The sequence below is a fragment of the Penicillium antarcticum genome (assembly GCF_028974205.1).
Source record: "Penicillium antarcticum strain IBT 31339 chromosome Unknown utg000006l_segment0_segment0, whole genome shotgun sequence".
In the NCBI taxonomy this organism is placed as follows: Eukaryota; Fungi; Ascomycota; class Eurotiomycetes; order Eurotiales; family Aspergillaceae; genus Penicillium; species Penicillium antarcticum.
In genome coordinates, this window is record NW_026695304.1 from 362,493 (window position 1) to 378,389 (window position 15,897).

Here is a 15,897-nt window from a genome sequence, read left to right on the forward strand (position 1 = left end):
CCATTGCAGAGCTTCAGGAGATATCCAAGATTTGGCCATGTTTCCTCCTATGTAACGCTATTGCAGATCGCTGTTTCAGCAATACACTAACGTATATTATGAAGTCAAGACAAGACAGTGTTCAGTCTACAGTCCCGTCTTGTACACACATACTCTGTACTTATAGATGTGGACTCCACAGATAGTGATCCACGGATATGCAGATGCTCACTCTGTACCTGGTATTGTATTGGGTAATCCACTAAAGAAGCCACAAAGAAGTATCAAAGAAGAAACAAAGAACCCCTGGCGCACATGCTGCGTTTCGGTCTGAGACGGTGAGGTCGGAAAGGGGTGCGAACACATACCACATGTAATAGTGAACTTACATAGCAGATAAAAGCAGGTATATTTAAGTTAACTAAACTACTAAACTACAACTATACAAGAGAATAAAATACAAACCTCAAAAGGGGCTGCCCATCAGTCTCCACCACAACCAATCAGAGCTGCTGATTAACTCGGTATTGGTCTGTACTGGCTGGTATTCAATCCCCAATGCCCGCCCATGTCCCTTCCAAACAGCTGTATTGGCTCGGTATTGGCTGTGTATCCCCTTTTGCTGAAACTTCCCAATTTCCCCCTCTAACCCCTTACCTTCATCCTTCTTCTCTCTCTGAACGTCTCTTTCTATTCTTTCCTTTAATCCCTATTGTTTTTTTTATCAGGTGAGCTTCTTCCATTTCGGATCCCCTTGCGTCGACACGCTTGCACAGATTCTGAAACGCCTCCTGCTTTTGCTTGTACAACCGACCCTCGAGCCTGAGATCGGAGGAATTTCTTTCAGCTGCTGACAATCGATCAGACCTCCTGTAATAGACCACAATTCTTCCCTCTTGAGACCCTTTTCACACCTTGATCGCGCCCACTACAAACCGCCAAAATGGGTTGCGGAATGAGCACTGAAGACAAGGAGGGGAAGGCGCGGAACGAGGAGATTGAGAACCAGCTCAAGCGCGACAAGATGATGCAAAGAAATGAGATCAAGATGCTGCTTCTCGGTATGATATATATCCCGAGTCTCAGGAGACTGGGTGACTGACCGTGATACAGGTGCCGGAGAGTCGGGCAAGTCCACAATCCTCAAGCAGATGAAGCTCATCCACGAGGGTGGCTACTCTCGTGATGAGCGCGAATCTTTCAAGGAGATTATCTACAGCAACACCGTCCAATCGATGCGGGTGATTCTCGAGGCCATGGAGTCCCTGGAGCTGCCCCTGGAGGACGCTCGCAACGAGTACCACGTGCAAACTATCTTCATGCAGCCCGCTCAGATCGAGGGTGACAGCATTCCTCCCGAAGTCGGAAACGCTATTGGCGCTCTCTGGCGCGACACCGGTGTTCAGGAGTGCTTCAAGCGCTCGCGCGAGTACCAGCTGAACGACTCTGCCAAATAGTGAGTTGCAAACTGAGTGATACGCGATAACTTGACTAACCTCTTCAGCTACTTCGATTCAATTGAGCGCATCGCCCAGCCCGACTACCTCCCCACCGACCAGGATGTCCTCCGTTCCCGTGTCAAGACCACCGGTATCACCGAGACCACATTCATCATCGGAGATCTGACATACCGCATGTTCGACGTCGGTGGTCAGCGTTCCGAGCGTAAGAAGTGGATTCACTGTTTCGAGAATGTCACCACCATTCTATTCCTCGTCGCCATCTCCGAGTACGACCAGCTGCTCTTCGAAGACGAGACCGTGAACCGTATGCAAGAAGCCCTGACCCTGTTCGACTCCATCTGCAACTCCCGCTGGTTCGTCAAGACCTCGATCATTCTCTTCCTCAACAAGATCGATCGTTTCAAGGAGAAGCTCCCCGTCAGCCCTATGAAGAACTACTTCCCCGACTACGAGGGCGGTGCCGACTACGCCGCGGCTTGCGACTACATCCTCAACCGCTTCGTGTCTCTAAACCAGGCCGAGCAAAAGCAGATCTATACTCACTTCACCTGCGCCACCGACACCACCCAGATTCGCTTTGTTATGGCTGCTGTGAACGGTAAGACATTTTTATACCTCGGTAGTTAGAATTATGCTGACATATCACAGATATCATTATTCAAGAGAACCTTCGTCTCTGCGGTTTGATCTAATGAAATCGTTCCAGTGACAAGTGTCGAACTAGATCGCATGTTTTTATCAACCGGGGCTGATCGGAACCGGTCAAAAGCCTCGTTACAAGATCCTGGCGTTGAACTCCTTTTGCTTTGCTTTTCCTTTCTCTCTTCTTGATTCTCCTTTTCCTTTCTCATCTTCTAATTGTCTCGTCCTTGACACGATCTCTAGCCGGTTTTTCTGTTTTCCTTTGTCACTCCTGATATCCACGACAGAAAACAAGGAGTGCGCGAAATCCACGGGCTCACTCTCAATCCCCGTGGTCTTGTTTTCCTCAATCCTTTCTTTTTCTTTCGTCCTTTCCTGCCACTTCCCTACCTCCTTTCCACTTTTTTTTTTTTTTTAACCTATCTGATTTGAATGCTGGATATCCTATCATCTTGTGGTTCCCCCTTCTTCTTGTTTATCTTGTATGTAACCATACCGTCTTCCCCCATCATTTTCCTTGTCTCTTGCGTCCGTTGGAAGCCTCGAGCGACCATCTGGGCAGACTAGGCACGGGGAAATGGCAGGATCCGCGGATTTTCATGTCTCCTTCTCATGTGTCATGCCAGGTCGGTCGTTGGGTTATTTTCAGAGTTCAAGAATTGAATCTAGGGTTCTGACTCTTAATTGTTAAGTTATGTCTTTCAAATTTCCCATAGATACAGCAGTATCCCACAGTACCTATATATGTATAAGCAGTAAGCTAGAATGATGATATTGAAAAGGGTATCTATGCATGACGTCAAACTAGACTAGAACCTCAACTTGGGTCCAACAAAAACAATCAAAATCGCAATAACCCACAATCCAAAGATCCAAGCATAGAGCATCATCCGGCCCCACCACCCCTTTCCCTCTGTCATCTTCCTCAACAACCCCATTCTCTTCCCAGCAGCTTCCATAGTCGTACTCGTCCGATCAATCCCAGAGACAGCCCTATCAAGCGCGGACTTCTCGCCTTCAAGCGTAGACTGGAACGTCTTCGACGATGATTTCAGTTGTGACGCTAGGGTCAACAATGAACTGGTTAAATCCTCCTGTTCCAGCCGATGGGTACTAAGGTCCCTTTCTGTGGTTGAGTTCGATTGCGAATTCGTATTGGTACTGCTACTCGTCGTTGTAGCCGTCGGTCTCTCAGCCGCAGCTGTAAAAGTAGAGGTAGATGTCGAAGAAGTATGCCGGTTCCTTAAAGTAGGAAGGCCAGAGGAAGCAGTGGCAGACGTAGGCGTCGGCTCCGTAAGCGTAATACTCGGACCGGAGGTGTCAAGCGACGGAGCCGATGTCGAATGCCCCTCATCCATCTCATCCCACTGCGGTTCCGTTGTGTGAATTGGCGCGGGTGGCATCTTTTGTGGAGGGGTAGAGGTATTGACTTTCTCTTGGGAGATGGGCTTGGAGAATAGCTCATTCCATTCATCGTTGCCGTCTTGGCCTTCGTCGTCGTCATCGTCCTCCTCCTGTTCTAGTTTCAATTGTGCCTTTGCATCTTCTTCATCTAGAATCGATTGGATCCGCTTGAGGAGCTGTCTATCGCGCGCGATCTCGGCTTGGGCTTCATGTTTGCGGTCGAGGGGTTTGAGGCTTGGGATTGTTCGTTCGAGCTGGGTTAGGAGGGTGCGAGCATATTCGACGTTCTGGAATTCTGTTAGCTATTGATTTAGGGGGGATGGGGGAAGAGCTGGGATAGCTGTTGGGCAGGACGGACTTTGTTTATGCGCATGCGCTGGTACTCGGATTGTTGGAGGGAGCGTCGGTCTGTGCCTGGTGAGAGGAGGTTGTGTTCCAGGCGGGTGAATAGACGGGCGACATTTAGGAGGGCGAGGTCTGGAGAGCCCTCTGTTGGGAATGCTGTTACGGTCATGATTGGAGGGCAGTGTGAAGATGGTGTTGAGGCTACTGTAGTTGCCCCGATGGCCTCGACAGGATGACTCAGCCCAAATCCCGACACCCTCTAGAAACATTCACGTGTCACGGCAATATATAAGCTTGCAGGTTTGTATGCTAGCGTGTATGCAGGCCGGGAACGCAGGTTGATGTCAACTTGAGAACAAAAATGTTCATGTACAAGTCCAAGCGCAGTCCGTCATCTGCGCTCAACTTCCAGGGTGCACTGCCTCAGACCTACACTGACCGACAGATGCTGGGATTTATCATGGGGCTTTCTATAGTACATGATGAGGGCAAACAGCTGTCGTAGCATCAATCGGACCAATCAAAGCGTTCCCTAGCGCGCACAAGGGAGCCATTTATGAGCTCGGGAAGCCATGTATCATGCTGGGCTTGGGAGCGCTCCGATATTAGCAGGGGCATGACATATGATGCCGCGAAGAATATGAGCGGCGCGGTCCTAATGGTCGTGGTTACGATTTATGACCCTGCATGTATCTGTGCTTTGATACTGCAACTACACTACAATCTGTAGATTCGTACTTTGTGCATGCCCACCGGCTTATCGTCCCTGCCTGGAGCTGAGTCTCCTCCACAGTCTGCTTTACTTCTTGGGCCGGGGTGATCCAACAACTTATAGTATCCAAGCCCTACATAAGGTTCCTGACCCAGATACTTTGTATGTTCACAGTTGGTCTTCACTCATTGCTCATCTACTTCTTTTGATCTGAGATGGCTAATGTTTCTCTTGGAGACATTGTCCTATGCAGCCAAATCGCTTACCGACTCCTCACCGCTGCAACATCTGGTCGAAAGAATGCACCTCGTGACCTAAGGGAACTCGAGCATACTTTACTGTCATTGAACTGTCCACTGAATTACCTACACAAGGCTTCCTCTGTGGTCTTGTCTCGGAACACTAACTCTCCCGATGCCGTTATACAACAACATTTAGGGTTTATGGTTCGCTCATGTCGCCAAACTCTAGAAGATCTCGAACGGGTGACCGCCAAATACCGCAACACTGAAGAAGATTTCACTTCATTAGCTCCGGCTATATATCTCTAAGCAAACTCAAGATAGAATGACGGAGATTCATGTGGGACCCCAGAGGGGAGTCGTTGACCCGCTATCGACAAAAGCTTGAGACCCATACTGCTGCAATTAGCCTGATGTTGAACACTTGCTTATGGTTAGTACATGTCCACTATATCCATACCGTGTACTATACTAATGGCATCCAGGTCCACTGCCGATCGCATTGAGGAAGATAGCAAGCGTCAAGCCCAAAGACTAGACGAACTACTTCACCAAGTCTCTCATGGGCTGGATAGCTGTGACGCCCTATTGCAAGGCCAGCTGCATTCTAACTCGGGCTTGTTTGCAACGGAGTCCAGGGGGGGGGGGGGTTGATCTATATCCCCGCTCAATATCCCATTTTTAATTGATGTGTTCACTCTCCAGATTGTGATGTAAGGCGCAAGGATTTGTTATGCCATTTTCCTAGACCAATATTCAATATAGGCTGAGGCGCCCACGACACAACAGAGATATGTAAACCACAAATCAAGCCACCAATAACGCACACGCTATGTCATTAAGGAAAGACTGCATGCACGGGTCATATCATCATAATAGAACGGAAACAATACACATGATAAGGCAATAAACAGAAAAAAACAACGAATCAGAGACAAAATGTCAACAAACGCAAAACTTATTGCCTGCAATATGCAAGCAAAAACCACCCATACTCAATCATGAAAAAAGATCATTTATAATCCCCATCCGCATCACTGTCGACTAACTGTACTCGACAACGACCCGCTTCCAAGTTCGCACACCTTCAGCATCCTCCTCGCGCATCTGCTGCACCGACTCGTTGCACTTTTGTGCCCGACCCATAGTCTCAGGTGATGTCGCACTGGGAGAAGTGATATCATCTATCTCCAAGCTCGAGTTCACATTCTGCTGTTCTCGGGCTTGAGCAGCAAGGGCGCCACTGCTTGGAAAAGGACCCGACTGCGACAAAGGGCGAAGTATATCACACGCAGAGGCCGGCAGCGGAGCAGCGAAAAAGCCATCACTTTTCTCCATAGCGGAAGAATAATGCCAAGGTTCCGAATCAAGTGGTGAAGTAGTAGAAGATAGTCTCCGACGTCTCAGCTTGGTATACCGATGAACAAGAGCAAGACTAAGCAACGAGAAGCTGACGCAGAGAACCGGAAAAGCCAGCCACGCTGTCAGCGGCGGAAGATAGACAGTGAGACAACTAAGAGCAGGGATCGGGCTCATAGCGAGGTCGGATGGATACACAGAGTACCCAAGTACAGAAGGTGAACTGACCCCAAGTAAGAAACTGGAGGGGAACAGCTCAACTTAAAGACGCGGGGCAAAGCAAGGCGACCAGGGACCCTCGACAGATTTTACCGAGAGGAAGCGCCTGGTATTGTTTAACCTGAGACTATACGGACAGGGCCCGGGATGTGCGGTGGGAGGCGATGAGTGGCGAATGGGGCATCAGGGACAGGATTTGGGCTGGATTAGGTCTATATAAGGTCTCGAATCCACAATGACACTAGGGGCTAAGCTAAAGAGACGTGGTTGTGATGCCAATGATCGACGTGAAGAATGGGGCGGACATGTATACAGTATACAGTAAGAAGAAAGAACATTACAGATCGAACCAGCCGATTCCAAAGATTAAAACTTAAAATCAAACTCTGCATACCGTACATTCCTGTAAGGCTCTCTGTGATGCATCAGAAACCTTGGGAAAGTGTCTTGAGCAGCCAAAGTGTGTGGATAAATTTGCCAGCCAGCCTTCTCATCTCAGCTGCTATTTGCCACGCCACCTTCGTCTTAGGTATAGTCTAGGTATAGCCTAGGGGGTAGAACTATACTGCCTACAGTAAGTAAGCCAATACGCAGACCGCAGAGCTCTCTCGATACGGAATCAATCCGAATAAAACAAGGAATTCACAGTCCCAGAGGCTTGGTTGCGGAGAAATCCTCCATGTGCTGTCGATCATGACAAATTTGCATTTCTATCGAGATCGTAGATCGCGACTTTCAGCTGGCGCCTGCTCTTTAGTCTGCAGTTAGGGCCCGCTAAGGCTTCCCGCGCGTCGAATCATCGTGGGATGTGCCGCGCTCGGCTATTATAGGCGCCCCCCCCCTTTGTGGCTAGAATGGACTAAAATTGAAACTAAAACTGAACTAAAGTAAATTTGGGCCTTTTCCCTTTCTTTCTTTCGCCCCATCAGGATTTTACTGGGCTGTCATGCACTGTTCAGGTCCCGAAACTGTGGATCTCTGAAACAGATTTGATACTGAGCTGTAGATACACGTAGCTGACGGTGTAAATAACGGTGAATATAGATTGTCTACATTTGGTATCTCCTAGCTACAATTAACTAACGATTGTACACATAAAGCCAAAGCTAAAGCTTCGCCGTAGGCTTCAATTCCTCCTTAGCCTGCTCACGCAACTTGTTGCGCAAGATCTTGCCCGATGGATTCTTCGGTATCGCATCGAGGAATACCACTCCGCCTGTAATCCGCTTGAACGCGGAGACCTTGCCATCCATGAACTGCGTGATATCGTTGGCTGTAGCAGATTGGCCCGGGTTTAGGACGATATATGCCCGAGGACGCTCGTCATTATTGCTATTCTTGTTAGAAATGATACATAGAGAGGCAAATTGCAGAAATTGTCAACTTACATGAGAGCTCCGACCACTGCGACGTCTGCCACGGCTGGATGATCGAGTAACAGAGCCTCAAGTTCGGCGGGCGCTACCTGGTTACCCTTGACCTTGATCAATTCCTGCATTTCATTAGTCTTGTCCTTTTTCTCTCTTCTCTCTTGCTCCCCGGAATATACCTTCATTCGATCCACAACGTGGAATTTCCCCCGATCGTCCACATAGGCAATATCACCCGTTCGCAGCCAGCCATCGTCGGTCAGCGTATCCTTGGTGGCATTCTCGTTGCGCCAGTAACCCTTCATGATATTCGGTCCCCGCACCCACAGCTCGCCACGCTCGTTACGCTCCAACACCTCAGTGCCGTCTGGCATCACGATCTTCGCCTCACAGTTGGGGTTAGGCTCACCGACAGAAGCAGAGGTACTGGTCTCTGTCGGATCCCAACCAAGGACCGAACAAGTTGCCCTGAACAAACAATTAGCCCCAACTCCCAAGTTATCAAACCTCACAAACAACCAAGTATCAAAACCACCGAAAAGGGGGAGGGGAAGGGGGAAAGGGGGAAAATACTCACTCAGTCATTCCCCAACCCTGCTTAACATTGATCTTCCCAGCAGGCCACAACCCCTCAACAACCTCACAAACCTCTCTCCCAAGCGGCGCAGCCCCACTGCCAACAGACTCAACACTGGAGAGATCAAAGTCTCTAACATGAGGAAACTTAGCAAGCGCCACAACAACAGGCGGCACAAGAATGAAATCCGTAATGCGGAAGCGCTGCGTATACTCCAACATACGCACGAAATCAAACTTAGGCATGATATAAACCGGCGTAGCGCGGTACAAAGCAGCCGCAATAAAGATATTCTGCGCCATTGCGTGGTACATAGGTAAGAAGCACAGCCAGCGTGCACGAGACAGACGACCTTCGTAGTCTGGATTTAGAGAGGGCAGGTGGCAATACTGCAGCATGTTGGCGACGTAGTTCTTGTGGGTTATCTCGACGCCTTTTGGGCGGCCCGTTGTCCCGCTTGAGTAGTTCAATGCTAGGGTGCGCGATGCGAGAGAGGATGTGTTGAGCTCATCCCAGGCAAAGGCTGTGCCTTCTTCGGGGGATGCGAGGAGGTTGCTCCAATAGGGACAGGGACAGTTTGGTGGTGGGGATGTATGGCCATCGTAGACACGGCTGTCAAAAGCGAAGACGCTGGATAAGGGGAGGTTTGCTTGTTTAGCGGCTTCCAGGCCTGTCTCAAGACTTGCTGTTGCGCAGAGGAGGTATGTGGCGCCGCTGTCTTGGAGTTGGTAGGCGAGTTCTCTGGCTACGAAGGTTGGGTTTGCTCCGGTGAAGACGCCGCCGGCCATGATCGTGCCCATGAAGACTACCGGGAAAAAGAGGTCGTTTCCTGAGAAGAGCAGGATGCGGTCTCCCTGTTTGAGACCTGCTTTGCACAGGCCTGCTGCGAGCCGTTGGCTCCAGAGGCGCAAGTCATGGGTTGTTAGATAGTGGGTTTCTGGACGGGCTGCTTCTAGGTAGCATTTGTGGGTTTTGGATAGGGGGGCTGTGGGGGATTTAAGGAGGAGAGATGCTAGATGGGTGTCTGGGATGTCGATTGTCCAGCGGGATTTGTAGGGCATTGTGGTGAGTGTATAAAATTGGGATGGATATGTGAGGATAGGTTTACGTGTAGTCTAGCAGGGAGAATGGGGAGAAAGGAAGTATTTAAGGCCCTGAGCCCTTCAAACAGGATAATCCAGCACAACTCGCATAGTTCACAGCTGTTCATAGTTCCCCCGCATAATCGGTTAAAGTATGCGGGGAACCCGAGCCGTTAGCCTCGGTGTTCACACTTGGTTTATATAGGCTATATAACGTGCAGCGAAGTGCTTGTTTGCAAGTTGAGAATGCTTGAACAAGTTAATGGAATCTTTCCAGTGTCTATGTACGTCCATTGAAGAAGAAATACCGATATACATCCGGAGCGAGTGAGCTGCTGATATCATCGGATAAATCGGCTACATCTACACCAGTGAGAATGGGAATTGGAACAATGCAATGGTGTGATTGAGCTCCGGCATGCATAAAATAATTCATCTGCTACACCCCATCCCGTCCAAATACCACAGAAATAGAAAAACAAAAGGCTATAACGACATTGTTCATGAATCCTCCTTGAGACAGGCGAGTGTGGCCTTCATCTGATTGACGACCTTCTCTTCCAACCGGTTCTCTGCCCCAGAAGTCGCGCTGAGAGGCTTCTTCCGGGCCCATTCCATCTCCTTATCACACGTTGCGACAATGCGTGTTCGTAGAACAGAGCGGCGGCCAATCAATTCTTCAATATCCTCCCGGACCTGTACCCTGTCCCACTTGAGAGGCTGGATGGCCTGGGTATCAATTCCAACACTGGCGCCGGCAACCCGGTATCGGTCCAGGATGTGGGCGATTAGACCAAGGGAGTTGGCCTCGGAAGCCATGCCAAGCGTAATCCAGTTGGATGATGGTGCTATAGTAGTGCCCGCATGCGCGGTTGAGAATGCGTCCGAGGCACGGGTAAGACGGCCTTCGAACTGGTTCAGGAATGCTGCAACCTCCGGTGCAGTGCGCATGACACTGTAGAGAAGATTCAAGCAGAGGGGGAGGAAACCCCCAGTCCAGATACTGAACAGGCGAGGAACTTGATCGAAGGGTCCGAACCCGTTGGCCGAGGTGAGGAGGTTTGTGAGACGACAGGTGGAGAGCTTCATCAAGACCGCCTCAACGGCTAGGTGTTCTGCGAGCATGGGCAGCGTTGACATCTTGACGAGGATCGAGACACTGTATTGGGCGTAAACAGGGTCACCTGCCGCTGCTAGCTGATCGGCCCAAGAGAAGAGCGTTGTTGCATGGCGAACAGTCTCGTTCTCCTCAATGTGGTACACGATGTGCTCATACAAACGATCGGCATTCTTCACTTGCAAGACCGTCTGCAGGATAGCAATGATGATAGCGAAGTCCTTTGTCGTGCATTTTTCGGGCTCCTCGTGCAGATACGTGGTGAGCGTTCTGAAGCCCTGTGCCACAACGGTCTTTACAATTTCCACGATAACTGTCAGATCTGACGAAATTTCGGCCTTCTTGTTGATGACCTCGGGAGCTGCGCGAGAGGGACTGTCTAGGTGGAATTGAAGGGCAAGGAACAGCACATTCAAGAGTGACCGGAAATATTCTGTGTCATCGTGGATCAGAGCATCTTCATATGACGGGTGCCGGGCTCGAAGTGCCTTCCAAGCAATTTCAAGTAACTGGAAAACCTCGGCACCTCTAGCACCCACCTCAACGAGACGCTGTAGGAGAGCCTGGGCGAAGTCAACGCGCGTTTGTTTGATTCGTTCAAAGATAGCCTCGGAAGCACCACTTTCGGTGTTGGCGATTAGGCAGTTCTGCGCAACTACTGCCATTGACTTTCGAATTTCGTGATCAGGCATAAAGTCTGTGCAATGCTCGATGGCGAAGAACTTCCAGCTGTTGAGAAGATCCTGTAATCAGTTAGACAAGGCGATGCATGTTATTATCATGAGAAAGAACTTACCACCTGTGCCTCGACAAGAGATAGGTTGATATTGGCGCGCTGGAACTCATCGGCAAATCCACGGTTTCGGCTTCCAGCCCAGGCGAAGTCGTAGGATAGCAGCTTTTCGGCCATACTCAAGTCGTAGTAGTAATCCTGTCCGAGAGTGCGAACTTCGAGGAGGGTTCTCTTAAAGTCGATAATCTTGCAACCCGAGTATCGGTTCTCGAAGTTCTTCTTCAGGTTCGCATGCAACGAAGCATTGTAAGCGGAAACTTCAACTGCGCCGTGAGAAAACCAAGATACTAATGGAATCATAGTCTTGATGAAGCTTCGGTCGTTCACTTCCTTTGCCGAGTGCATGTAGACGGCGCAAAGGTCGGCGACCACAGCCGCAATCCGTGTGCTATAGATTTGGTCCATAACGGGTAATTTGGCGATCTTCAACTTTGAGACGTAGTTGATAATGCTGGTAAAGAACTGAGGATGCTTGCCGATATGAGGAGTGGCCCACGGCCAGTTTTCTTGTGCACGAGAGATAAATTCGAGCAACGCTAAAGCCACCTGTGGCTCCAATTGATCGATGTGGGACAATTTCTCAAGCGCCATCTGCAGGAAAGGCGCACTTCGCATTTTTAGACCACTGGAAGGTGCCCCCTTCTTCAGAGTCTGACGAGGAGATGCTCCCGTCAAAATAAACACTGCAAGCCACTGCTGGCGCTTGCTAACGAATGTTGACAGAAGTTGCCAGATTGCAAGTTGCAAGGCAGTGTCACCCAAAGGCTTGTCAAGCTGTGATAGGACGTCAAGGAATAGGCAGGATGACTCGGCCCCGAGGTGACCAACAAGGGATGGTGGCTCATTGTCTGGAATTGAAGCAGCGCTGGAGATCAATATCTCAAGCATCGACACAACCGGTAGTTTGAAAGGATCGTGCAGGGCATAAAGTTTGACAAGAACGGGACTAGCCTTGAACAACTGCTCTTCTAGAAGGGAGGTAGGTTTTTCGGCCAGTTGAGCTGCCTGCACAAGTTTGATACAAAGCCGCAGTGTAGAATTGACCTGGTTTTCGACTAGCTTGAGGTATCGGAGGTGGAGTGTGGGAGGGGCTTGAAGACCTTCGGTGATCAATCGAAGGATTGGGTTGAAAGTCAGGTCTGTGGTTGACTGAGGTCGCAGTGCATCCAGGATATAAGCTGCAGAAGCAGAAAAGACACCAGTAACCTTTGAATCTAGCTTGGGACCATCATTGATTCCATATGCGTAGTACAACACACGCTCAAAGGAGGCAGCAAGCATCGAGTTCACCTTGAATCTTTGTTCAGGTAGGTTGAATCTCCAGCTGCCGTTGCTGTTGAAGATCTCGACCATCACACGGGTGAGATTCAAAAGAATATTTCTCATGACATGAGAAGGGATACCCGCACTCCAGTCAGACGCAATGGATGATTTGCTTGATACACTGCTCGGACTTTTCCGTAACACTGCTCGGGATGCTGCATCATCCACGACTGCTTCGACAAGATCGACACAGCTGACTAGGAATGGATAATCACCAGAAGGAACCTCCATGGCGGAGATGATAGCGCTCATCATACCACCTTTACCGTCGGATCCGATGAAGCTGCTACGGCCGAGGAATGGCCATACACGACTGGGGAGAACCTTGATAAGGGCTTTGATGAAGCCCAAGCATGCCATGGCTGCACTTGAAGATTTGGTTGCGTCTCCTCGAGATCCAGTGTTCTGCAGGTTGCGCTCGAAAATGTCGAAGACCACGGATATAATGTCGCCCTGCTTAGACAAACCATCGCTAGCCATTTCCAAAATTCGCTTGCCACTGGCCGCTTCGGTACTTGAAGTCTTAGAATTGGCTATCAATTCTGTCAGGAGCGCAATGATATCTGTGCCGGTGTCATCGGTCCATCCAGGGGATTGACCACCATTTTCGCTCCATTCTTCAAGCCAACTTCCCAAGAAACTTAAGCAGGAGTATTGATGTACCCACTTGATGACAGCTGGCTTTGAATCAGAGATGACCTGGCCAATTGTTTGTGTAGGAAGTTGCGAAGAACCGCAGACGACCAAAGCATTGCTCGATGCTTTTTGAGAATGATGATGGTAGGATGTGACCTCGAACATTGGGAGGGGTTGAAGCAAAGCCACAAAATTTGCGTCCTCGTCCTCTCGAATTGTTGCATAGCCTTGGAAATGGGGCTCCATTATTTGCGTGAAGGACTGCATGTTTTCCAGCTCGTCCAGAATCTCGGGCAAGCCATCCTCGTTCAAACTGTGTCCACTGACAAGAACCCGACAAAGGCGCAGAAAAGGTGAAGTTTCATATGGGAAACGTGACCGTGCGACATTGAAGATACTGTCCATCAGGAAGCGGTCTTTGGCAAATACACGTTTGGGATCACTGGCAGGCCCTAATGAGTCCAAATCTCTGGAAAAGCCACTGCCATTGTCCTCCAAAATTGCCAGTACAGACTCCACAACATCTGTGTACTCCAGATACAGAACTGCAAGTCTAATGGAGTCAATGAGGCACAGGCGGATCCACCGGGCTGTCAGGCCGTCATCGACGGCTGACATTGATTCGATCTTTGAAGAGAGGATAGTAATAGTGTCGAAAACGGATTCTTTTACGAGATCAGATACCAATGCAAGAATAGATTCCTCAGCAGTGTGTATCGGAGTCCGGGCACAATCCAGCAAATCTTCCCAAAGCGAGTATTCTGAACCTTGAATTGATCCTGCGTGCTGCGTGTTCGATTGGAACGAATCGATAGCTGTGTTGAACTGCCGCTCCTCTCTGTCATTCTTGTCAGTGGTTGCCAATTCTGCGATAGTATGGAGAATTAAGCCCCACGCAAGGACTGCTGGGTTTGCAAGGACCACATCCCCACACACGCTGAGGAAGATCTCATTAATTTTGGGGAGTTTGCGTTTCGATAGGAAGTACGGTTCCGACGAGTATCCGGAATGCTTGCGATGCGTGAGCGAATCAATGACTTCAGGGATTTTCAGGAATGCCAATGTCGTAAGCGAGGCGAAAGACTGTAGGGGTAGCAGCACTTCCTCTGGTTGCTGACATGGCTATCAGCGTATTAGTATGCGATGTTTGATAAGATGATACTACACCTACCACTTGTATTGTTTGCAAGAAGCCATATTCGGCCATGAGCTCAAGCCAGGACAGCAGGAGCTCTGCTGTTGGAATTTCCGCCGAGGCTGAAAGCTGGTGGAAAACAAGTTGCAAGATGTGAACAACCTCTTCCACAATGCTTGTTCTCCAAAGTCCTTCAATTTCCTCGCTGCTCTCAGCGGTACTCAGCCAGCCGCCATTACTCTCCAAAGCCTTCAACCGACTGCGTATTGAGGCGATGGAGTCCTGGACGAATTCTTTTAATCCGGCACCTGAGGATTTGGAGTGGAAGATAGTGGCTCCCAGCTTTTGCAAAGCGAGCTTGCGCTCAGAGATTGCAGATGTGGTTTGGCCAGTCTCAGAAATAGAATCATGCAAGGACAGAGTGAGCAGTTTGCGAAGCGTTTTCAATACATGAGTTGTCTCGCAAAGATACAACTCGCGCAACCGCAGGCGCCTATTTTCCTCTGCATCAAAAGACAAGATGCTCTCGCTTCGACCTGTCTGGCTCAGGATAGCGGCTAAGTGGGGGCCTGCCAGAGAGCCTCGAAAGTTCTCGGTCCCAGTCGCGCTTTGTAGACTCGTCGCCTCTTCGTTAGAAAAGCCGAGGTTGAGGCGCGTCGCCGGGCGGTCCTGCCATTCCAGCACAGCAATCCGGAGAGCAGCGACCTCGTCGATTTTGGCCTTTTCGCTCAACCATAGAGCGTCGGCTTTGATTTCCTGGAGATTGAAAGAGCTCTGGCCATTGGTCTCGACATGAATAGCAGCGGTTTTGGAGTCGAATTCGGACTTAGTTTTAGCGGAAGGAGGAGGGAACGGTTTCAAGCTCTCGGAAAGCAGGTGAACGCTGTCGGGATGTGAAAGGAAGGCGTTGATTGCGCCTTCATCGGCATGACCTTCAGGGTCGAGGGTGTGAAGGAAAGCTCTTTTCCAAGATCTGCAGTGTGTTAGCATATGCGTTATCATTGGACTAACGCATACATACAAGAGCTGAACGTCCCCGGAGAAGCACTTGTCCAGGGACGGAAAATAGGCCTCCGGGACGGGAGCCATTTGGGGCAATTAGATCATCATAGGATAAAAAGAAAGGGCAGAGCGAAGCGACACCACGTAAGGGTACGAGAGGGTAAAGAAAAAGGTGGATGGGGAGCGTGGGGAGCTCTTGACTTGAGAGGAAGCTTCAAAAGAATATTCACCGCGACTGGATCAACAATCAGGTGCCGATGGCGGTGTACGGGGGGCTGTTGCGGCCATTATGAAAATAATGCATGGCTGTTGATTATATCGCATTTTACAAATTAAATTTCTGCTTACATGCTTTCTCTAATTTATGAAAGCTCCAAGTGTTTATTTTAAATCTATTTTCCCCAGAATGACAGCAAAAAGACCAGAAAGAAATGCTCTGTAGCTCATGGCCGCAATTGCTCTCCGTAGCCTATTCTTCCATATTGCCAGGCGGTGAG

The 15,897-nt window shown here is 49.6% G+C and overlaps 5 protein-coding genes across 5 annotated transcripts; 1 reads left to right on the plus strand and 4 right to left on the minus strand.

Annotated features, from left to right (window-relative positions):
- Positions 1–922: 922 nt before the first annotated feature.
- Positions 923–2,134, plus strand: gpaA (guanine nucleotide-binding protein subunit alpha gpaA; the record flags this gene model as incomplete). Its single annotated transcript, XM_058464286.1, has 4 exons — positions 923–1,040; positions 1,093–1,435; positions 1,484–2,040; positions 2,091–2,134. 4 exons carry the CDS (start codon positions 923–925, stop codon positions 2,132–2,134), a joined length of 1,062 nt encoding a protein of 353 aa, XP_058318139.1.
- Positions 2,135–2,893: 759 nt separating this feature from the next.
- On the minus strand, positions 2,894–4,002 carry N7508_006221 (uncharacterized protein; the record flags this gene model as incomplete). Its single annotated transcript, XM_058464287.1, has 2 exons — positions 2,894–3,775; positions 3,847–4,002. 2 exons carry the CDS (start codon positions 4,000–4,002, stop codon positions 2,894–2,896), a joined length of 1,038 nt encoding a protein of 345 aa, XP_058318140.1.
- Positions 4,003–5,831: 1,829 nt separating this feature from the next.
- On the minus strand, positions 5,832–6,125 carry N7508_006222 (uncharacterized protein; the record flags this gene model as incomplete). The annotated part of the gene is made up of 1 exon (XM_058464288.1): positions 5,832–6,125. One exon carries the CDS (start codon positions 6,123–6,125, stop codon positions 5,832–5,834), a length of 294 nt encoding a protein of 97 aa, XP_058318141.1.
- Positions 6,126–7,471: 1,346 nt separating this feature from the next.
- N7508_006223 (acyl--CoA ligase) lies at positions 7,472–9,373 on the minus strand (the record flags this gene model as incomplete). The annotated part of the gene is made up of 3 exons (XM_058464289.1): positions 7,472–7,697; positions 7,754–8,203; positions 8,313–9,373. The coding sequence occupies 3 exons, from the start codon at positions 9,371–9,373 to the stop codon at positions 7,472–7,474; spliced, it is 1,737 nt and encodes a 578-aa protein (XP_058318142.1).
- Positions 9,374–9,895: 522 nt separating this feature from the next.
- N7508_006224 (nucleoporin) lies at positions 9,896–15,487 on the minus strand (the record flags this gene model as incomplete). The annotated part of the gene is made up of 4 exons (XM_058464290.1): positions 9,896–11,254; positions 11,308–14,385; positions 14,435–15,371; positions 15,420–15,487. The coding sequence occupies 4 exons, from the start codon at positions 15,485–15,487 to the stop codon at positions 9,896–9,898; spliced, it is 5,442 nt and encodes a 1,813-aa protein (XP_058318143.1).
- Between the last annotated feature and the right edge of the window lie 410 nt (positions 15,488–15,897).